Here is a 24,325-nt window from a genome sequence, read left to right on the forward strand (position 1 = left end):
CGAATAAAACAATCACATTCCACCGCGAGTTCGTTTGAGTTAATGCCGGCGCGGTGATGGATCGCCGCGTGCGGGCGTCTACGAACTGCATCGCGAACTTCCGCAGCAGCGAGCTGCATATATTATCGATCATCACGAACCAACGCGGGCTGAACGAAGCGCGTTTTGTTACAACTGTGATGGCTCGGGACTCATCGGCTAACTTCCAAACGTCACGCGATCGAAAGAATTAATTCCGCCCAGTCAAACCACCCCCTCCCTAATCCACCATCTGCAACTACATTATTTTAGTCCATTATAGATTACTCTACGGTGTAATACTTTCAGATGCTGTCTCCCCGAGATGACGACGATGACGACAATCATCTCTGCATCAAGTGCAACGCTACCATCGTCGGTCTGGAAAACTACATCAAGCATAGAAAACAGCGTTGTGGCAAAACAAAATCCGAGACGAAGTCCGGCCTGCCCATAGATCCTCTGGAACCAATTTACAGCCTCGGCGCCGATGTCTTCTTCCAGTCTCTGGAACTCCAGAGCAGCGTCAAAAAGACTTCTCTATCCAGACTCACACCACCCACACCAACTTCCAAAACAAGAATAGATAGGAAGACTGCTTTAACTGTCACGTCGACATCGAGAGAACTGCCTCGCATCAGCCCAGTTGAATCAGATCTCCGGGGAGTTGACTGGATCGGCGGACATAGCTTAAGGATAGGAAGTAATGAAGATAATCAAACAAAACTCATTAACGCCGTGGCAAGCATTAGCGGAAACGTCAAGAAAGAATTACCATCGACGTCATACAGTATAGCAACCTTTAATGATTTCAAAGGCGACGATGATTCTGATGAATGTGATGAATCGGAAGAAGACGATGAAGAAGAACATGGTGCCAAATGGAAACCGCCACCACATTACACTGGCGGCAAATGGCGCCCGGCTTCGCCTGAACACGAAGATTGGGATATGAGAGAGGAACAAGAGCATACCGGCGGCAAATGGAAACCTCTGCCAATCGCGGACAGTAACGACCGCGAAGAAGACTTCGATGCACCTCCACCCGGACACACTAAAGGCAAATGGGTGCCCGGAGCGCCAGAAAAGACACAAATCATGCAAACAACAATACAGACCAAAGGCTCGGTCCAATACTGGTGCGGCCCTTGCAACAGACGTCTCGGCTCTAGAGCGATTTATGAGAAACACTTAATGTCTAATTTACATATGAGGAAAATGCTACCGGAGCACGAACTAGAATTTTCTGGTCATTTGGAACCGATTAGAAACGTCACCGAAAAACGAGCCAGTAGACCTTCACGCTTCCTGAACGATAGCATTTACCAGCAACCACAGCGGACGAAGCTGAAGATGAACAATAGAAAACAAAACATTAACATCGTGAAACCCAAAAGGAAGAGGAAGGCTTGCTTCGTTCACTGTTCCGTTTGCAAGTCAAGAGTCAGACATAACTTGATGGGGAAACATCTCATATCTCACTATCACTTTAGAAAAGCCACCGACACTCAAAGTCCAGCATACCAGCAGCTCATTCTAGACAACATTGATGTTATCATCCACCAATCTCCATTCCAATGTAGTCCATGTCGTTTCTACACAAATTGGCTTTCTAATTTCATGCAACATTGGTTCTCTGACGAACACAAAGAAAGAACAGAGTCCATGGAGGGTAGATTTTGGTGTTCTTTTTGTAAGTACGAGTGCGAGTCATCCGACGCAATGGTCAGCCATATATCGGGTCCGGAGCATAGCGAAGTGGTAGCCGTGGTCAATAGATCCATGCCTATCATACTGAGAAAGAAAACCATTTTCACTTGCGCCACGTGTTCGAAAGAATTCAGGTACAACATTGAGATCAAACACCACTGCAGGAGAACTGGCCACGAGCTACCGCATACAGCAACCGATGTGTACCAAGAGCTACATAAATGTCAACAGTGTAAACAGAAATTTAAATCCTCTCTAACCCTGGCAGCACATTTAAAGTCTAAACACAAGCAAAGGGCTTTCTTCTGCCTCGTCTGCTCTGTAACTTTCAAGTCATCGAGTGAAGCCAAGCAACATCGTCAGACGTCTGAGCACAGAGTGAGAAGAAAAGAAATACTACGAGAAAAGGGATTATGTGATACAGACTTGAGTAAGAAATGTCCTTACTGCACCGACGAGTTTCGTCTTAAAAACGTCATCGAATTAAAGAAACACATACAAAATGTGCATCCAAATATGAAGAAAAGGTAAGTACATTCTTATTTATAATATTTGTCTATAGAAAATATTCAGGCACGAATAAAGTGCAGTTTGTTGAGGTGACGTGAGCTATAGAAACATGTGTGCGTCATTTTGTCAAGCTGTAACAATCTTCAACGTCTACCAAAACCTACTTCGTTCAAAATAAAGATAGAATAATACTAGTAAAGTAGCGTCAGAGATCGGCCGCGTTAAAAAAATGTTTAATGGGTAACTATCAAATACAATCAGATCATTCTGTAGCGATCAATGGTATGCTTTCACCTGGTCACTGTGAAATTAACTTTCTGTTGGAATAAATTAATAAATTACGAAGTGTGTGCGAATGAACTAACAAAGTTATAACAGGTAATTAATCTTTCAGGTGTTCAAAATGCGGTATGTCATTTACATTGTTTCAAGAGGTCACTCGACATATAAGATCGAAGGCGTGCCAGTATCAAAACGTCACAACCTTAACAAATTCCATACTGTGGAACTGCAGTCAGTGTGAATTCACAACTGACTCTCAGGCGGAGTGTTTCTTTCACGAAGTACTTCACTCTCCATCCATCACCAAGGTTAAGAGTGGAGGAGGGAAAGTGATAGAGAAGTTCGATTGTCCACTCTGTCCGAAGAGTTTCGGCAAGTCCTCGTTGCGTGATCATTTGAAGAGACATACTTTCGAGAGGCCGTACGTATGTGCGGCGTGTGGGGCGAACTTCACGAGGCAGAGTAGTCTCAGCAATCACTGGAAAACTGAACATGGAGAAGGTGCATCAGCGTTGGTGATAACCCCCGAAGTTCCTGTAGAAGAGGTGGGAATGAAGTGCGGTCAATGTGGAAAGAAATTCACTGATAGGTAAGCCAAGTTTATATACAATAATTTAGATGATTTGGTACATACCATCATCGTTTCAGAAGTAGAAAATCCACTGTTAGGTTAACGCGACACGTATGTAGAATTTGGCGATGGCTTTAACATGGTAACCTCCATATCTCAGGATCTTTATTTATCTCGTAACGCATGTACGGCTTTGCTTTTGGATTATAATGCAATATGTTATGTTGTGATGTTCAGAAACAAAACTTATTAAACAATAGACAATTAAAATCCTATAACAGTGTAAATTTGTATTTAATATTGTTTTTACGATTATAGGAGTAAGATCTTTATAACAGAAAAGGAAAAAATTAAAAGTAAACGCGTTTTAAATATATATATCTACAATAGATATGAAAGCTTGTTTTTATGATAACAATTTGTAAATTCCTGGAGGCGTGACGATTTCGATAAAGGCAGAATCGATTGCGATCATCTGTTAGATGCGTCTAGCGGGTGCTAGTGAGTCAGACTAGAGATTCAACGTCTCTGTCATTCGCTCGTCCAAATTTAAAGCGAACAGCGGCTCCAAATAGCAACGGATGCTTGTCGCTTGCAAGCTTCGGGAAACATTCATAACTTGACGCGCTTTGATAGTGCCTGGGCCGCGGTGTTGCCAGCGCTGACGTTTTTATACCGTACGCTAATAAATTCCGAGCGGATATCTCAGGCGCCGGGTCGAAATGTTAGTGCGACAAAGTGATGGCGGCGTTTAAATTTTATTATTCACACGTGTCCAACCCAAGCGGCAGTCGGACGGAATGATGTGATCTGACGCTGCCAAATTGGCGGTTGTTTATGTACCTCGCGACCGCGTCCCTTCTTATTTATCACGGCGTCGGCTCAAAATATTTGTATCGAGGATAATTACGCCCGATATACGAGCTCACCTCGCGGCGCACCCTGGTGGAAATTCCTTGAACCGTCGCGTCGCAAATTCGCTCTTAATAAGCGAAGATCAAACGGGATCGCGACGCGGGAGAGCTGTCAAATAATTTACAACCATCATACGTGGTTTATGTCGACGATTTGCTTTAAAAAGCATCGCGAGGACGTATTTATTTATGCATATCTGCATCTGTATGATAAATAATACAATTCTGAAACTAGTTCACCTATAAAGTATTCGATAATTGTGTCATATTTATATCAAAATTAAATCATGACGACTGTATTAATGAAAATATACGAAGCCTCGGTAATGCTGTTTTCCTTTTGATATTTATACCGTAACCGTGTCGAAGGCATGGCATGAAAAGTCTAAACTTAACCTTTTCACAATAACTAAGCTCGAGGGATACCTTAGGGGCTTCACTTCCGTTAGATATATATCACTAGATTCGGAAACATTTAATTTTATAGATTTTATAGTCGGATGCTTCTGGTGACCCCGACTTGGGCCGTCATTCGTACCGTGTTTAGCATTCCAATTCAAGTGCTCCTAAAAAGATCTCTTTTTGATCGTTTGCAACAATTTGCTTTTTTATAACGCCCCGTTTTTTGTGTTTTTGTGTAGTTTATTATTTCTTCTTCTCCACAACTATACCTATGTGTACACCTATAGACAAAAATAAAATTGAGTAAATAATAAATAGAATAGTTGGCGAACAATAAGAGTTCTGTTAAAGGTTTCTTTGTTGATTAAACGTATTTAATCCATTTTTTTTGGGGTCTCTTGTTCAACCCCTATCATTAGTGGATAGGGTCTATATTTACATTACAATTATCTATTTTTTTAATTGATTTAAATTCTCATCTTTCCTTTAATTTCTTTCACAATATTTTTTATTCTTTTTCTACTTTCTACTTTTCTTCCATACATCACCTTCCGTCTATAGTTCTACAATTTTTACGTTTATCATTTGCTTAACAATTTATTTATTCTTAACTCCTGTTTATTAACCTCTGTATCGTACTTGATTTCCATTTCTGATATCACAGCTATTTTATAACTCTTCTTTATTTTCATTTTACTTGTTCTATATATTTATAAATTTAGTAAAGACATCAACCTACAAATACGTGAGCAAAAAAAATTGGTAAAAACAAATGCACAGACGCTAATGTCTGTGGAAAATGGACTCTAAATTTAAATTCATTCCCTTGGCTTATAAAAGTACTTATTATAAATATATGAGTGAAAAGATAATGTTTTATGATAATGTGAGACATTCTGATTGGATATCAAAGACCGTCGGAGACGAGACTGCGGTCATTAAAGTTTTCGCGTTCGCTCCCGCGGCGGGTGAGACGCAGAATCCGAATGATAACCGCTCGGCAGGATCTAATTCGGGCCGCAAACCGCGTGAATCAAGTCGGGAGGCCATTAGCCGAACTTTCATCGTATCCAGAACATTGCAAAGCCATTGAGGGCGTCTAACGCCGCTGATGATCAAACTTGTGCAATATCTTATGCGTTATTGCCGCCTCCTTGCATTAATGCAGTCGGGCACCGACGTACGAACGGAAGCCCGATGTGACAACGGCGTGCCCGTGTTGCCAGTTACTTATTATAATTTCCCATCGACAGATAACTAAACGATTCAATTTAAATCAAAATTTCTTGTAGCTAATTTATAAAACTAGAAGAAATAATACTATGATAAAAAAGTATAGTGAATTTGTTAATAAGATTCTTTATTAAAGGTATATCCGATAAAATTGCCAACGCTTTTTCCAATCCTCGAAGCATTCGGAATAGTCATTTTTTGGTAAAGTCATCTAGACCTTCTTCGATTGGTCTTTTGAGTTTGCTGAATAGCCAGAAGTAGCATGGAGGAAAATCAGGCGAATACGGTGATTGTGGAACGATGTCAATCGTAATTTTGACTATTTTTAAAAAAAATTAAGCAATTTTGGCACCAATCGAAACTTGACGCCTTTGACAACATTGTAACATTTAACAAAAACACGTGTGATACTTGGAAAATGTTATAGACAGTCCTACTAACCTCGGAAAAGAAATTGCCTGCCTTTTATGCCCGGGAATTTTAAATGACAATTTCACATTACTTTTTGAACACAGTACGTATAAATATTTCACAAACGATAAATAAAGTGAAGAAATGAAATTGTCCTAACAAAATTAAAATTATAATCGTGTTTTATTGAACATAGGATGGGTTACATGTCTTATTGATATAAAATTGAATCTACCACGTATCCGGATAAAACGCCTCGGGCCTGAGTGTATAAGGGAACAGTAGGATTCGTACCCCTTCAAAGTATTTGTTAATCTATAGGTTATAATAAAGAAGTGTTAGTAAAATATGTGCTATAACATTCTAGTCCGGAAATGTACACCCAAACTGACTTTGTTTAACAAGTACACACACACACACACATAAACACTAACAATCGCATTGATTTAACCTATAATAAAAGTTTTTATTTTTTTATTCATTATTATATGTTCCATAATTGTTCATTTTAATTTCAACGTTTGAGATCACTTGTGTCGTTCGACGTTCAACTCATAAACGTCGACTGCAAGGCATAGGGCGTCACCAAAGATATCTATTGTGGAATATACCACAATCGATACGTTGGGAAGGTGGATTGACGATTGCAGTGTGGTATTATGGTACGCAGAGAACGCTGCTGCCCATCTGCTATCATCCAATCCTATATAATTAAAGCACAAAGTGTAAATCATCTAAGATTATATCTCAGAAATCGAATCCGCGACTTACGATCGCAAGCCTCAGTACTCTACCACTTGGCGACTACAGCTCACACTGCTCTCTCTCCCTCTCTTTCACTACGCCTCAATTGTAAGAACAGAGGCAAAAAATTCTACCTCCAAAACCCAAATTCTCGACCCTCGAAAGTTCTCCAAGTTCCTCGAGCTCCCATTTCACCACGGGCGAGTCATATAGCTTCTCAGTTTCACCAGATATAACCAGTCTACTGCAACTCTCTCTCCGACACGAAATAATCAGCAGGCAAAGGCTTAATTTAACTAGCCAACGTAAACACAGCTTTCTAATTTACTTTAATCTAAGTGATCAAGATCTGCAATACATTTAACTTATAAATACACACGTATAAATAATGCATTTTTCAGTAGACTATCACTGCACAAAAGCCTTATATAGTATGAAAAATTCGTAACGTTTTTTTCAGGTTCTTAACCATTTTTTTGTCGGTGTTCTCGTGAATTTGTTGGTAGATGTTTATGTCGCCTCAGATTGAACGCGAAACGTGCAACTGAAAGCCACTGCACGTATCCACTAAGTTACTACTCCTCTAAAGACATTGTTACACAGGATGATTAGTTACATGTATGAAAGCTTTAAAGGGATTAATGTATAGCACTTTTAGCAAGCTTTCACGTCTATTTCCAGTCAATCTATATTTTTGTGACGTTTTCTCCATTTATTGAAGATTAAGACAAGCAAATTTAAATAAATTAAAAAAAAGTATAGAGAGGAAATTTGTAATTAATATTTGAAATTAGAATGATTTTAAATTGAATTAGATGGTTACATCATGTTCATCATTAAAAGAACCGTTTTTTTATAAGCCCTTCTCATGTGTGGGACAGAGACGTTACATTTGCCATGTACATGAGTTTTGTAGTTTTTTTAATTTTTATTTACATACTTCTTCCTGATAAGCAGTGGTAGTCCAGCGGTTGATGACTGAGACATGCGATGCGTAGGTCGCGAGTTCGATTCCCGGGATACAATATTATATCAATTCACACTTTTTGAGGCGGACAGCAGCATCCTTTGTGTACCATAATAAAACACTGCAATCGCCAACCCGCCTGCCAAGCGTGGCGATTGTGGTATACCCTCCCAGAGATGTCTTTGGAGGAGACTTATGCCTTGCAGTAGGCTTATATGGGCTGAAACGACGTCTTCTTCCTTCCTTCTCAACACCTTTTACGCCTTCCTCTTGTTCTTCAAATGTTTTATCTTTCCTCTCTTAAAAATCTTCCATACATCACCTTTCATCCCTTCATCTATATTCCCTGACCACAATTTTATACCACGTATCACAGATTTTTGTGACTCATTTGTATGTAATTACTTCTAGTTTTACAATTATAATTAAACACCATTTTTTTAAATATTTATTACTTTGACTATATTGCCTTTCGTGTGATTTATATCACAGTTTTATTTATTTCCTGCGAGTCTTATCGACCCTTAGTATCTAGGGTCCAGTCTTGTACCTATTTATTGTGATTTACTCCACTATTTTTACAAGATAAGAAATGTAGGGCATAGATTGTCGTCGACAATTAGGGAGGCGATACTAACTCCCTCTACTTTTCTCCCCATCTCGGCCTGCATCTAGTTTTTTTCTGAGTACTTTAACAAGGTCGCTCGTCCACCTCATGTGCGGAAGTCTAGTGCTGCGCTTACCTGTGATCCCTCCAGACAATTAAGGCCTCAGCAGTCATCTATTCTCCGCATTACGTAGCTTGACCACTGTCGCTTTCGCAATTTGGCAATCCAATGGATACTCGGTTACTTATATTCGTCTACGGTTTTTATTCCTTATTAATTCCCGTAAAAAAAATTCCGTGCATAGCCCTTTATGGATTGTTGGATACCTGTGAGCTTGCCAATGTGGTTCAAAATGGGAAATCCCATTTCAGATCACTGCCAAACAATGCAAAGCACTCGTACAGAGTGTTTCACCAAGATGAGTTTAGGTTTCAATGTGGTGGTTTAACTGGAGCAACAATAAATACATTTAAAAAACTTTTAAGTTAAACGGTTTTTTGATATACCCATATTGTGGTGGTTGTGAAAAAATATGTACCTAGTCCACCATATTGGAACGGCGTCCATCTTGAATTTTAAATTTTGGCATAATCATCGTGTTTTACTAGTGTAGCCCTTTCATTTGATATCCATATTAAGGGGGTTAAAAAAATATGTAATCCGCCATTTTGTGTTGTTTGTGTCATCTTAGATTTGTAATGTTATTGATTTTATTATATTGTATTGTCATCTAAATTAAATGAGTGTACCAAATTTTAAATCAATCTGACAACGGGAAGGTGCTTAAATTTCAATTTCTAATTTTGATCCAAATAAGTTCCGTACGGGTCGAACTAAATAAAACCGTTTAATAACAATTAACCGGATTCCTTACTTTTTTGTTTTCAGGGAGGCACTTGCTGAACACGAGCGGGACTGCGCGGCAGCCGAGCGCCGGTGTCCACACGAAGGTTGTTTGTACGTGGCTACTACGGCGGCACAGCTTATAAGGTACCTCATACTAGTATATTGATAGGGTAATGTAAATTTTTTTACTTCGTACTATGCTTGGCAGAGTCCATGCAATCCAGTAAAACATAGAAAAGTCATTGGTATTTCCAACCATAATTAACTATAATTTTTTTTATAATTTAAATTTATGCCAGTTAGGAATAATGGCGAAATGCCGATAGCTCAGAAAAGAAAAAAAATAAACCTGACGTTTGCACTGTTATGGACTTCAACATCCTATAGTTTCCTCTGACGACTCGACAATGTTAAAAGTGGTATTGACATGTAATGGACCTGTAAAGTTTACCTGTGTAATTTCTGTATTTCCTTTTTAAATATTAATAAATACATTTATGTAATCAAAAGGAATTTTAAACCCAGTATAGCTTAATAAAATTTTAGATCAAAATTTATAACAACGCCATCTATTAGTTATCAATGTTATTATAACAAAACTTGTTTACGAAAGTAAAGTTTTTGCAATCATTCACAAGATGTCGCTATTTTAAGAATTTAAATGTTTACAAAGGCATCGTCGTGCTCACGGTGAAAACATTAGAAACCACAAATGCCCGATCTGCCCGTTCAGCAGCGACCAAGCGAGCCACATGAAGAGACACATGCTCTGCCACGAGGGCATAAAACCGTACGCCTGTCCACACTGCCAGTTCACTTGTGGCAGCCTGGTGAGTATCATACAATAATATTATTGTTTAAATACTATTAAAACTAAAAATTCGCAATTGGAAATACAAACCCTTATAATACAACAAAAATAATTATCCACATAATAAGTAAAAATCCGCAATTATATAGTGAAAACAAAATACACCAATACCTCACTTTGCGTCGTAGTTACGTTCCAAAAAAACACGATGCAAATTGAAACTCCGCAAAGTGAATTAAAAGTTTTTATACCAAACCATGTAAAGATGATGAGAAAGAAGATCCAGGGTTACGAAAATACTACTTGTTAAGAAGAAAATTGAACAAAGTAAACATTTAAAGAACAAAAATAATATAACTCAGGCAATAAATAAATTGGAAAAATATTTACCTTTTTTGTAACTCGAAACAACACGTAAAAATTTATTTAAATTTATTATTATCTTTTAAAAAAAGCACAACACACTACGTAATTGAAACTGAACTTTTAGAATTAGCAAAACAGTGAAAATAAAACTGTATTCAAATTGCGTTGATTTTTAGTTAGAAAGGGATCCCCTAGTTTTGATAGCATGGCGCAATTAGAAACAAAAGTGTTGCCATCTTTTAGAAAAAAAGAAGAAAATTTAAAAAGAAATTAAACACTCGAACGCAAAACAATGCAACCTCGAAAATCAAACGACGCACTGTGAAAATTAGTACCAATTAAGCAGCGACGCAACTTCAATAAAAACCCATAACGTAACGACGCAAAGCGAGGTTTTGGTGTATATATTTGTATGTAAAGAAAAATATAGATACCGTTTCGATGTTGCCATCATATAAATGAAAAGTTAGTAATTTTAATTAAAAATCCGCTTTATTTTCAAGTGATAAATATCTGCATTTCACAGCAACTTAACATTATTGAAAGTCCTTTACTTTTATCAAATTTTCAGGAGAATCTTCGGAAACATGTACTTCGTAGCGGAAGGCACGAGGGATTGTTTTTGTACGAATGTTGCGATTGTAAATATCAAACAAACATGGCGGCCGAACTGCGCGCACATTACGTCTCCATGCACCCTGATAAATACAATCCGAAAACTGCACTGGAAGCTGTCAAAACCCACCTCATGAAAAATGTTTCTGGTAGTAAGGATAATGATAATTAATAACTAATTTCTTGTATACCAATATTATGAATGATTTCTTAATAATAAAAATTGAGTAAACTCATTTTACGTTTTGCATTATATTTGACACTGGCAATCACCGATGACTGACGTTGCGCTTACAGGAAATAAAAATTATATTTGTCTGCACTAAGTGTTGTTTTTTTCGTCATTAATAAACCTACGTTCTGATGTTGTCAAAAAAAACCTGTGAAGTCCGATATCATAATATTAGGTCTGTAACAATATATTCTCTTATGAAATCTCCAAACGTCACGCCATCCTGAGAGCGAGATACGCTTTCGAGTATTCGGACGACGACTTTAGGACAAGCAAAATATATAATATTCGTAGTATTGGAGTCGAAAAGCAAGCCATCCTCCGCCGTGAACAGCATGTATACTATGGATCATAATAACTCTCAATTACAGCACATAGAGGCGTTGTAGGTCCCAATAGGTAATAAAACAGTATGTAGACTGCTAAAGGAGCCCTTGAGTTTTGCTACTAATACAACATGACTTGGGTTAAGCGCCATCTACTGTCTGCGCCTTCAAACCAACGGAATATTTAAATGCTAACGAAAATACTTTTGGTTTAACTAGATGGCACTAAAATCAATAGGTAAACAAAAACCGTTTTATTAATTTACTTGAATAAAAAAATCCGAAATATGTTGAAGGTAATTAAATAATTATTAATACAATTTAATTGATTAAATTTAAGATTACTATAATTAAAAATAATTATATAGTGGCAACATTACAATAACTTTTAAATTCAAATGTCAAGTTACCGATACGATCTTACAAGCGAGGGAAAAATCTAATAGATGTAAAAATTGACTCGTGCGGCGTGGATGTGTCGTGTTGAATAAATAAATAAATACGAAACGTTGTGTCCCTTTGAGTATATGATACCAGTGTCGACAGTAAAAAGTGTGATAAATATTTTGTTACGTAATAACATATATTGCTTGTTATAAGAAACGAAGATTGTTTTAGTCATTTAATTTGCAGTGTAAAATTAAATTTGATCTGAATGATGTTTATGTTTTTCCACGTGCTTTGAAAATAAAATCGATTGAAAATTCAGAATGTCGTTAAAGGTAAGTTACGTTTTCGTTTTTGATATATTTCATTATAAGTATTTGATTACATATAACTTGTTTACCTACTAAGGTGCTACGTCCGTTTAATATTATTTCATACATTTGTGAATGATAAATAATTGTTAATTTATTTATTTGAGTCTACGAAAGGGAAGTAGTGTATTTATATTTTTGATTCAAGTATATAAATTCATGTTTTTTGTTGTAGCTCATACAAATTAATATTTTTTCAGCCAGATTTTTTAAATGTTTGTTTACTGTATCATGTAGGATGTTAAATACAGATGTACTTTAAATTGTTAGGAATAATTTTAAGTTTTTTAATAGATTTTTTGCTCTTTCCTTAATTAAGGTATGTGAAATTTTATATCCAAGTAGTAAGGAGGTTTAAAAGTTTGGTAGTGATAAAAATTAGATAATTTTGATGCTGGAAATTTTACAGGTGGAAAATAGGAAATATGTTTTAAATTATATTACAGTAGGCAAAGTTTGTTTGAATTTCTAGAAATATTTGAAAATGGAAGCCTTGTTACAGAGAAATCCACATAAATTTTTACTATATTTGTGTCACAAAATATGAGGATATAATTATAAAATATAAATACTCTGTGGTATTATAGTGTGTTCTTCTTGTTGTTGATGGCAAAAACACAGTTCACTTAATATGTAATGATGGTGATTTGTTTGGATGACAATCCAACAAAGAGAAATGCTGCTTTTTCTCTCTTGTATTCTAGTTTTCTTTACCTTGACACTATTATTACATAAATAAACTACTGAAGCACTTGGATTATATGAAATATGTATGCAATACTTATTTCAAGGTGAAACATTTCCCTGTGTGGAATAATTCTTAATATTCTAGTTTAGAAGAATATAGAATGAATATATATGGATATATGAAGGAAATATGTAAACCTGAAATCTCTGCATGAATTAAATAAAGAAAAATGTAATTTCTGAAATAATTTTAAAAAATTGGTAATGTATTTTCTTTTCATTTAGACCAAACATTCATTTGATTTTTATTAATGTGATACAGGATGATTGGTTTTATCAGTAAATATCATTAAATTTTAACAGATATTTTTAATTACTATTTAAAGGAATCACACGGAATATTTTTGCATTGGAATGTGACAGGCAAATAAATTCTTGCAATACAAAAATTTAAAAATCATAATTTTGTAAATGCTTTTTCATACTGTGTTATTACATTAGTCATTATTTCTGAAATCATTTTTGATAGGTTGTACCAAATGTTGACAGCAAAATGACTCCACATTCATCCATATAAAGATTTTATGTCAATAACCAATTAGCATATATATAAAGTTCAACAGATCTTTATCCATATAAGCTGACATTTTAAAATTTATTTAAGCTCAAAATTATTTGTAGAATTTATTCGACGACGGTTGGTTGTCACCTGAGTTATTTGCGTATATATGCGACGGTCTGCCCGGCGGGGTGGGTTCCGCATATAGGCAAGGTCTGCCTCCGGTCTGGCCCCGTGTCAGTGAACCCTGCTGGCGATCATATTGCTCGGTTTAAATCGCAATATTGAAGATATCGATTTTGTAACTGATAATATTTCTGTTTGCAATATTATTTGCATAATTTATGTTTATGGGTAATCGGATGTATATGACTTAAGATACATTATTATCTCTTTATAGATATTAATATTAAATATTACTTAAAAATCTATCTGTCATATATTTTGTTGTGATAAAATCAAATTTATCGTTTTAATTTTATCTGTTGCAAATTCTTCGTTATTTTTGATACCAGTATGTGATGGAATGTAAATATGATTGATTTTTTTTAAATTACATATATGTACGTATGTATGTATGTATGTACATATATATGTACAAGTTAACTAAAATGTGAAGTTAATTACAGTTCGTAAATATTGACCTACTTTTAAATGAATTTTAAAATATTAGATTATTCATGTTTTTTTTTCTGCCAGTAACTTATTTTGTTAAAGCTGTTTATACTTCCTTAGGACGTACAATCACAATCTGGTCAGACGAGTATGTTGAAGTGACAGTGGTAAGCCATATAACGATCAGATCACGTGGCCATTGGGATCTTAAGTTTCTGGAGTTGAGACCATGATCCGGCAAGCTTAGGAAAGATCATGATTAAATAATTTGTCATAGTAATATTTTTTTTTATTTTACAAAACTTTCATTGCCGCGCCAAGGTACCATCTTTGTTTTGATACCGATTTTCTGAAACATTGTTTTTTTATAATATATAAATTGAATAATTTTTTTTAATCTTTAATTTTAGACTGTGTTTATCAATTTTTTAAATATGTCAACATCATTGTGATCATCATAAGTTTTCACCAGCACAACATTCAATATATATGGAGGCAGGAAGCCCATCAGCAAAACGGTTAAGCCACTTCCGACAAAATAGATTGCGCGGTACCAACATCGTACGACATATTTCAATAGACTCTTGGCATATTCTATCAACACATGGTGCACATTCTCTTCCACACTACACACTAATAAAAATTAACGTCATTTGTAATGACTTTAAACAAAGCCTTATCCATGCTTTTACAATACTTTACAATCCAAGTCTATTCCATGTATTTCAAAAGCTGATAATTAATGCATTTTGAAGCGAAGTAAATTTAAACACAAATAAGTATAAAGGAGTTTAAACTGTATCTCGATTGCGGTAAGTCAGGTCTAAACTCAAACCGTTAGCAATATGAAATCAAGACATCTAAGTTCATCTAAGGATTTTGAAATTCTTTCAAGCATTTTATTGGATGCTTATATATGCATCATAAAAATTAATTTTAAATTAATAAAGACTAATGAAAATAATCAATATGGCGGATATAGTTAGCGGACCACTATGTTTCTGCGAAAACATATCGACGAAGCTGTAACAGCCCACAAGAGCATCAAGGTCAATTTCAACAGAAAGAAGAAATTGTAGTGGGTATGCCAAATGGCGCTTCAGAGATTGTTTTGTGACGACAACAATTAAAGGACTTCAGAACACAAGTGATCAGTTTTTTATTAGGAATGCAATAATTGCTAAATTGCTGGTAATTGTCTAAAGTGGCAGTGGGCGGGGAATATCTTTCCAGCTACCGATGGCTGTTAAGTGGCGACCTTGAACCGGGAGATGGAGCGCGGTAGACCTTTTCTCTTTAGTCTCTGGAAAAAAGCAAAGCAAGTCCAGTAGTCGTTGTGATCTTTGGGAGAAGCATATACCTTGTAGTGGGCTTCTATCAGCTGACATCTACAAAAACAGAACATAACTTAAAAGTGTTATAGATTGTTAGGAATGGAGAAATATAAAATAAGCCTTTTATTGCAACAAACTAAGCGTAACATGTCGAACGACCTAAATACGACAACAGATCGTAAATGTAATGAAACGCGCGGAATGCAACGGAGGCGTGGGATACACGCCGGGTCGCAGCGGAGGAGTGCAGGCACGGCCACACGGAAGGCATCACGCTATGGGAACCAGATCTCTCTCCAAATACGGCGAAGTGCGACATCGTGCCATTTATCGGGGCCGCCGATTTAGTGGCCACACCGAGAAAGTGACACCTTTCCACCCGTTTTGTCTAACGCTAATATGATAGCATGACATTCGGATACTATTCAAATATTTATTCATTAAAAGATAGTATTTTGTATTACTTAGCATAATCATTTCAGCTGTAGTTCTAAATGACCTGAAACCCCACTGGCTGGTAAGATTACCATCGATGAGGGTTAAAAAGGGTCAAGTTCAATGTGGACACTATTTCCACTATTATTTCAACATGAACAGGGCAGGGTAGGCGTTCAGATGACCGCTGGGTCCTTAAGATTCTAGAGTAGAAACCACAAACAGACAAATGTAGTTTACGAAGTTCGCATGATTGACAGACGACGTTGTTAAAGTCATTGACCTTCCAATATGGAAGAGCAATTCCATCACTGCCTTTTGAAAATCCACAAGAGAGGCTTATGTCAAGCAGAGCACGTCTTACAGCTAAAATGATGATGATCATATTAACAAATCTCTTAAAGTCTAGGATCACACAAAATATAAAAGTGAACTACTGTCTCACTTTAGCATAAATGACATTTGATTGAAACAGCGAGTATTTTACGAGATGCAATATATACGCTATGTTATATATTATAAAGTCCTTTATACTTTGTATTTCATTAAATCGCTTCAAGACATAAGTTGGCATGGAGTCAAAGGTTACTAAAATAAATTAAGTACTAACCTCCACTCGCAGCTCCATTCACTTTTGTCCTGTCGTTTTCAATGTAATGTTGGAATGCTGATTAATAGTACTAGACTTATTTTGTTGACTCGTACAGTTTGCCAGACGCTCTGTTTAAACTTCTTTGCTTGTATCGCTAGTCAGACTGAACAGAAAGAAATATTTTTACATACACATAACGCCTGGAGCATTGGAACAAGACCTGGATACATAATAAGTGTTAACTACCACTAAACGTGATACTTCATTATATCACTACATAAGAGAGAATATACCATTTTTTAAACGGTTTTATTTAGTTCGAACCGTACGGAATTTATTTGGGTCAAAATTAGAAATTGAAATTTAAGCATTTTTATCAGATTGATCTGAAATTTGGTACACATATTTAATTTAGATGTCAATACAATATAATAAAATCAATAACATTATAAAACTAAGATGGCCGCCGATACAAAATGGCGGATTATGTATTTTTCCATAAGCCCCTCAATATGGGTACCAAATGAAAGGGCTACACTAGTAAAACACGATGATTATGTCAAAATTTAAAATTCAAGATGGACGCCGTTCCAATATGGCGGACTAGGTACATATTTTTCCACAACCACCACACTATTAGTATCAAAAAACCGTTTAACTTACAAGTTTTTTAAATGTATTTATTAATGCTATGACCATCACTGGCTGCAACGTGTACGCATTGTGAAATCTATCCAAAGCCAAACATTAATCACATTAGTAACTTGAAATCACGATATAAACATGTTAAAAATATTAATAAATATGTTATAACATATATAAATATGGGTTCGAAAGGTTCTACATTGGCTACCACTGCCCGGTAGACGTGGCGTGGGTAAGCCTCTTCTAGGTGGACTGGCAACATAGTTACAGTCCAGGGAAGTAGATGCGGGCAGCACAGGACCATCGTGACGATCTTTGAAGGAGGAGTATGCCTTGCAGTGGGCGTCCATCAGCTGAAACCTAAATTTTCTTTTTACTACTAAGCACGAGTGTTCCTTCTGGAACTTCAGCGCGGATCTACTTTTATTACCGAATTAGGAAACCTTCACCTTTTTGTGGTCTCCGTTGTTGGGGACCTCTTATTCCTCTATCTTATTTTTGGTACATGAATATATACAAACTTAGCTATTTTTACCCTCTCTCTCTTTCTCATACTTCATATTCTTTTTTCTATCATTTTTGCAGCATTCATTTAGCAGCATTCATCCATCGCCTGCTATCCTTCGCCACATTTACATTTTACGTCACTTGGCAAGTGCTGCATGATGTGACCAGTAGGAAGGATGCCCGTGAGGAGACCTCTGTTTGGACTGTCACTCATTTAGCACGTGGTTAGCATATCGACTTGATTTGGTCGGTTGCGTTAGCCCTTGAAAAAGTACTGGCACTAATTATGTCTCTGATTGAAAAAAAAAATGCCTGTTACTTGGGGGGGGGGGGGGCCCTTTATGAAGTGAAATCCTTTCAACCCGCAATAAGAGTAGATACTATACTATATATAGTGTGAACAGCTACACCGATAACCTAGGAGTGTTTTTTTATAACATTGTTATATTATAATAAAAAAAGTAATAGATAAAATAAAACTAAATATAAGTTTGATTAAAAAGAGAATTGTAAAATAAGCAACAATAATAATAGAAATAAGTACAAAAACAAAAAATTATGAACTAAATTGTGTAGTAAAAGAATGCGTCAGAGAAAGAGGCGATGTGTGGAAGGATTGTACATGAAAGAAAAGAGTAGACAAGAAAATGTTAAGGGTGAAAGAAAATATAGTGAAAGAAATTGAGAAGGATGACAGAAGAGAACGCTAATAAAGAAAAATTACTGATAAATTATCTCTAATAAAACTTCCTGTCATAAATTTAACATAATAGGACGAGATGTCATAAAAAATCTACTAAAGTCGGTTTTCCAATGATAACTGTCTTCAAGTATGAATAGGTTTCTTCTAGGCAATTGTGTATCAACGAAGGCTTCATGTTAATATCAGACTGAATAGAAGACAAATTCTTTGCTTTAGCGAACAAAAATGGGGTCGAAAAGCCTACATATCAAAATAAATTTGTTTTGAAATGAGGTCGATTTAAATAACAGTGGAAATCGAATCCGCATTGAACTTGACCCTGTTTAACCCTCGCCGATGATAATCTTACCAGCCAGTGCGGTTTCGCGTCAAGTGGATAGGTATCAAATGTTTATGACAAAGATGGCGGATGATAATCAGTTACTGGAGATTTTAATGACACACAAACTGTGGCCTATTTCATTTATTTACGTAGTATTTTTATAACGCAATTCTTTCAAAATATAATATAAAGTATATTGTCTTTTTTTAACTGTGTAGTTTGTGTATTATAGTATTGATAATTATATTAATTGCGTAATGTTCGGAGGTCGGAATGGTGTGTTAAAAACTAAAACTTCACAGCGTTACAATAATTATAATATTTATTTCAAAGAAAGAACACTTTGGTGTAAAATATTTACTAAGACTAAACTATGACTTAGGTGTAATGCTGTTACGAAAGGATTGCCTTTATTTAAAGGTGGGGGACTATTTACAGTAAAACCCTTGGACTTTGTTATATTATTTTTTAACTTTCAATAACAATGAGTACTCATATCTAATTAAAAGTGTACAGACAACATATAGGTACAAAAATATAAGGACATTACAAATTTTTTTTATTTCATTGGTTTAAAAACTGTGTACAATACCCGGCGATAAATATGGCACATCGACCTTTGGAAAGAGACAATCGGCTACTTTTAGCTTTGTAGAGTATAACATAGGTAGTGCAGGAGGTCTCTTTTCAAAGGTCGATATGCAATATTTATCGCCGGGTCCTGTCATTAACTTAATCTCAGAATAATTAATAATAACGACATCTAGTGATATTATTAACTACTACATTGTTTAATAAAACACTTCTGTCATTTTGAAATTAAATTACCTCACTTAAGACTAATTAGCTATAAAATTTAACATTTAAAAAATAAAATAATAATTATATATAAACGTTATCCATCATGGCGGCCATCTTTATAACATAAAAATCGTATTTAAATAAATAATTAAATTTTATGACTAAATTCTGATTATGTAAAGTAACTATGGCGCCTTTTCGCACGGAAGATCAGTTTGTTTTCTCTCTTGTTCGTTTAATCTCTTGCAGTGATAATCAAAAATAGTGACGTTACCTATTTTATGTCAAAAATTAATAAAAATAATAATTTCTCATAGAAATAATAAAACACGAGTACATTCAATCATGTGACCAACGTATCTCCACTTAGAGACAATTAGCGTCTGCTTTATAATTTGCTTTGTGCACTCACCGTTCCTAGTTTATGTAACCCCACGCATGTGAAATGAAAAATGTCTATCGACGTCATAGACATTCTCAAATATTCTTAGAATGAATAAGTAATTCTTTGATCAATTATAGATGGAAACATCCTTTGCTAGATTTTAATATCCTTTCAATTATTAGTTATAAAAAGTTGTCAATTTTAAAACATAAGCTGCGATATGTCGAATACATTGAAGATTCTACGAATTAAGTGACTCTTTTGTAGGCTACTGTTTACGGTATCACAACAACCTCCCATGTAAAGCCTTTATTATTATTATTATGTAATAAATTTAAAAAATACATCATACAAACACTTGTTGGCAAGGATTTTCCAGTGATAATAAAATTGGAAATTAATTTTTATATTACCGTATTATATAGCCAACTCGTCTGTCAAGTGTGGTGATTATGGTATATCCCACCATAGATATCTTTGGGGGAGGCCAATGCCTTCTAGAGGGCGTCTATGTGCTCAAACGAAAATTGGAAATTGACCACAAAAAAACTCGTCGTTGTTTACTTTGGGTGGATCATAGATCGCTCAAAAGTAACGATTAAAAAAAACAAAGAAAAATTATAAGCCAATGGAAATAAAAAATAGACGTATATAGTAGAGATATACTTGAATGCATTGCAGAATCGTGAAAATGAAGTCATCATCGCTGACGTAGAGCGGAGATGCTGCTCCCACGTGCGCAATTGATGGCTTTGTACGTTTGAAAGGATGCAATAACTATTCAGATGAAGTCATCGTGATTGTTTGCTTGATTGTCAATCCCGTACCACACTGTACTTTCCTAAATAGTATATCCGTATGAAAGTTTTTTGCAAGTGCATGTATCGAAATTATAAGAGAATGCAAAGTAGTTAAAAGCTACGTATATCTGGGTTTCACTTTCATCAACACTCAAGTCTGCAAGTTTGAGATTCGGAGACGTTGATGACCAAATTCGCAATTGAACAACGCGTAAAGAACTGAAAAGATCGCACGGTAACAAGAAACAAGTTTTGACTCATGATATAACATGTAATGACATATTAACTTGTAATACCTGGACGCAGAGTGTTCTGAATCACCGTTGAATTAAAGGCTTAAAGGCTCTAGAGTTCAACTCAGGAATAATAGACCCAGACCGGTCGTTCCAAATCTTGGCGACTCTCACCATAAACGAGCTGTCAAACCGTTTAGTTCGACTTTTAGGTATGTCAACAACGTATGGATCAATCTTTTGCCTGCGCCTACTAGCCCGATAAAGGAATGGATATGGTTCAACCAGTTCGAAAAGAGCCTTCGAGCACTCTCCCAAGTGTATCCTATAAAACCGATTAAGTTAACTATAACTTGGAAATTTTCAAGTTAAGAGTATGCTAGGCAAGCATGTAGTATTTTAGACATCGTCATCAGGCGAGACAGAGGTCAAAAAATTCTATATATTCACTCTTTTAAAACTTTACACCTATACTCATTAACACTGTGTATTTTTGTGCTTTTAAAAAATCACCTAAAGGTAAAACAGTGTCTAGAAGACTAGAGAATGCTTATTTAGCTTTAACCCTTAAATGCATGACTTTTATTTATACTTTAAAAATATATATCTTGCAGATAAGTACACTACATAGCAGGGAAAAAAAGAAATATATGTATATGTAATCTTTTTAATAGTTATTTATTAAAATCAACCTAATGTTACAGATATACAACACTATGCATTTACTTTTAAGTGTAGTACTCATATTATGTTTAAGTGGTATATTGCAGTTTTTCATCATTGTGCATTTAAGGGTTAAAGTTATAACTTAAGCAGCTTTGTGCTTATTGCATCACGCGGTCGGAGCAGGTGTGAGCTGAAACAGCCGTCTGTGCCTACTATCGATTCGTAGAACCTCGTTTCGATTCATATACGCAGACTTGCCTGCTCGGGGTGCCTCGGTCGGATGAATTCCTGTTTATATCAAATATTTACGTTTGAAATTAAACCTATGAATCTATATTTCAATTAAGTTGACTGCCACATGTGTTCACTGTGAATTATTTGATGTAATTCCGTCGTACATTTCTTCCAATGATCTTAACACAATCATCATCAATTCATATGTTAGTGATATTGATATATTCTCGTGCACTCTCGTATCTTTTAAAAAACGATTTCGTTCGAAATTATTGAGTACATACAATGCAATTTAAACCATAATATAAATGTATAAACAAACATAATATAAATATTTATACCATAGTCTTTAATCCCTGTTTGGTAATGTTTTTATTTTTATTTGTTTTATCATTGTTTGACTATAAACCTATGTTCTCAGTGAGATAGTTATAAGGTAACAACTGTAATTAATTTTATATTTCTAAGCTTCTAAGTTTGTACTTTCTTACTGCCTTTTGTTACTGTCTATCCCCAATAAAGTAAATAAACCTATCCTTTCTGTCCTTATTTTCTTACTATCTATGATGCACTTAATTTACATTTCTAATATAAAAGTTAATTTATCATTCTTGTTTATTATTTTCAATATTCTTGTTCAATTTATTTATTTATTGCTTTTTATTGTTGTACCTATTGTCTTGCAAAACTCCACAAAGGTTTGTGCTCATCAGTGAGACGATGTACTCTTCTATTCTCTCTGATACCTGAGACTGGTATTCTGCTCTTAACAACCCAAATACAAGACAGGGTTAAGGATACTGTGAGCTTTACCTAACAATGTTCCATTTGGAATCTTCTCTCTTCTCTTAACGTCCGCAAGTTATCACTAAAAGATTTTAAGTAGAATATAATTCGAATAAAGGAATGAAACTCGTGTAATGTGTCTATTTTTAGTTTAGATATAGCAACATTATTTTTAGTTGTTTTTAGATTAATTAATCTGGCAACTTTCTTCTTTATCAATTGCTATAATTTTGTGTATATTTTAACAATAAACCAGCTGTTTATTGTTCCATATATACGCTTGTTTTAACACGGTATATAAATGTGGAATGTTCTTGTAAAATTGTTTCAATTCGTGTCAAATGATAACAAACAAATTATGCATTGAACAAATTTATTATATATAACACCTATACATCATTCGCCGACTATCTATTTATTTTACGTAAGGCATGCTGTCCCATGTCCAATTAAAATCATTTCTTGGAAACAGCCCAAGTGTATAAATTTTTATGCTCGTTACTGCAATAGTTTTTCTATCCAACAAAAGAGCCTAGGTCACGTCCAGGCGTTCAAACATTTGAATAAATAAATTTTCATTAAGATAATTGTATTGCAGCCGCTCTTGCCGCACTGCGGAGTGCAGCCTTTTTTCGGAAAAGCATTGAAGTAACCCCAGCATCCTTTCGAGCCTTTTAACCCCGTAATTCATTAATATTAACTTATAATTTCGTTTGTTATAGTCTAATGTTACTTATTAAAGTGACGTCATATTTAAGTGTTATTCATGATGATAGGTATAAAAGATTTAAAGGGTTCAATGTATAGCTTACTTGCCGGCAATTAACGTATTGGTACACGCCCTTTAGAAAAATAATTGGTTTGAAATATAATAAGTAACGTGATGATATTTGGATCCAAGAAGTGGTCGTTTACGACCGGCATCATAAGACGGCTCAAGGTCGCCCAGAGAAAAAATGAGGAAATACGCAAAAGTACCAAGGTCGCCGACTTAGAGAATTGGTCATCTGAAGTAGCAGTGGTTCAGATCACTCATGCAACCGTTGGCCGTTAGCCAAGAAAGGTAAATGGTAGACGCAGCGTGGGTCCAGGATATGGGCGGCGCTCTTGCGCCATGGTGGCGATCTTTTGGGCAGGCCTATGCCTTTTTCTTTTCAGTCTTCAGACACTGAACTGAAAAAGACTGAAAAGAAAAAGAAATATCGTAATGATATTATAGCAACAAAAACCGTTTTTAAAATTCTTATTACGACATAATAAAATTAATTATTATTTGCTATCTGTACCCGTAGATTTTATAATGCCAGAAGTAATTGGCCTGTAGCATTCCAATAGGAAAAAAAAATGTAACAGTTGAGGCTTGAAGCGTTTAAGACACAAAACATTCTTCAAAATAGTTCGGTCTAAATCAAATAATAATACATTTTTTGATAAATAGAAGCTTGACACTTTTTATAGATAGTCCTACCAATCTAGTTAAAAATTACCTACCTGCTTTTTGATCACAGTAATTCGTTTTTTTACAATCTCAAGATTGAGAGAAGCAGAACAAAAGTAATATCTTTCTGTATATATACATATATATCTCTAATTTAAATTCCAATTCTCACGGCTATATATATCAATTACTAATGGTCTGCATTTGATTTGGTAATTGCTCATTCGAGTGAGTTGACATCGGATATTTGCGGTCGCGT

At 35.3% G+C, this 24,325-nt stretch overlaps 2 protein-coding genes across 2 annotated transcripts in view; both read left to right on the plus strand.

Annotated features, from left to right (window-relative positions):
• The first annotated feature begins 327 nt into the window (after nucleotides 1–327).
• LOC137930506 (oocyte zinc finger protein XlCOF7.1-like) lies at nucleotides 328–11,194 on the plus strand. The gene is made up of 6 exons (XM_068773781.1): nucleotides 328–2,255; nucleotides 2,633–3,109; nucleotides 7,228–7,239; nucleotides 9,259–9,360; nucleotides 9,890–10,046; nucleotides 10,965–11,194. The coding sequence occupies exons 1-6, from the start codon at nucleotides 328–330 to the stop codon at nucleotides 11,178–11,180; spliced, it is 2,892 nt and encodes a 963-aa protein (XP_068629882.1). The 3' UTR covers nucleotides 11,181–11,194.
• An 847-nt stretch (nucleotides 11,195–12,041) lies between these two features.
• The window catches only part of LOC137930449 (ankyrin repeat domain-containing protein 29), a 65,736-nt gene continuing 53,452 nt past the window's right edge, over nucleotides 12,042–24,325 (plus strand). Inside the window, exon 1 of the mRNA XM_068773702.1 lies at nucleotides 12,042–12,288. Within this exon, the coding sequence (XP_068629803.1) occupies nucleotides 12,277–12,288 (12 nt within the window). The 5' untranslated portion in view covers nucleotides 12,042–12,276. The remainder of the gene's footprint in view (nucleotides 12,289–24,325) is intronic.

Source organism: Battus philenor, unplaced genomic scaffold (genome assembly GCF_028537555.1).
Source record: "Battus philenor isolate CCGP_79_NKW_IND1 unplaced genomic scaffold, ilBatPhil1.0.hap1 SCAF_6, whole genome shotgun sequence".
In the NCBI taxonomy this organism is placed as follows: Eukaryota; Metazoa; Arthropoda; class Insecta; order Lepidoptera; family Papilionidae; genus Battus; species Battus philenor.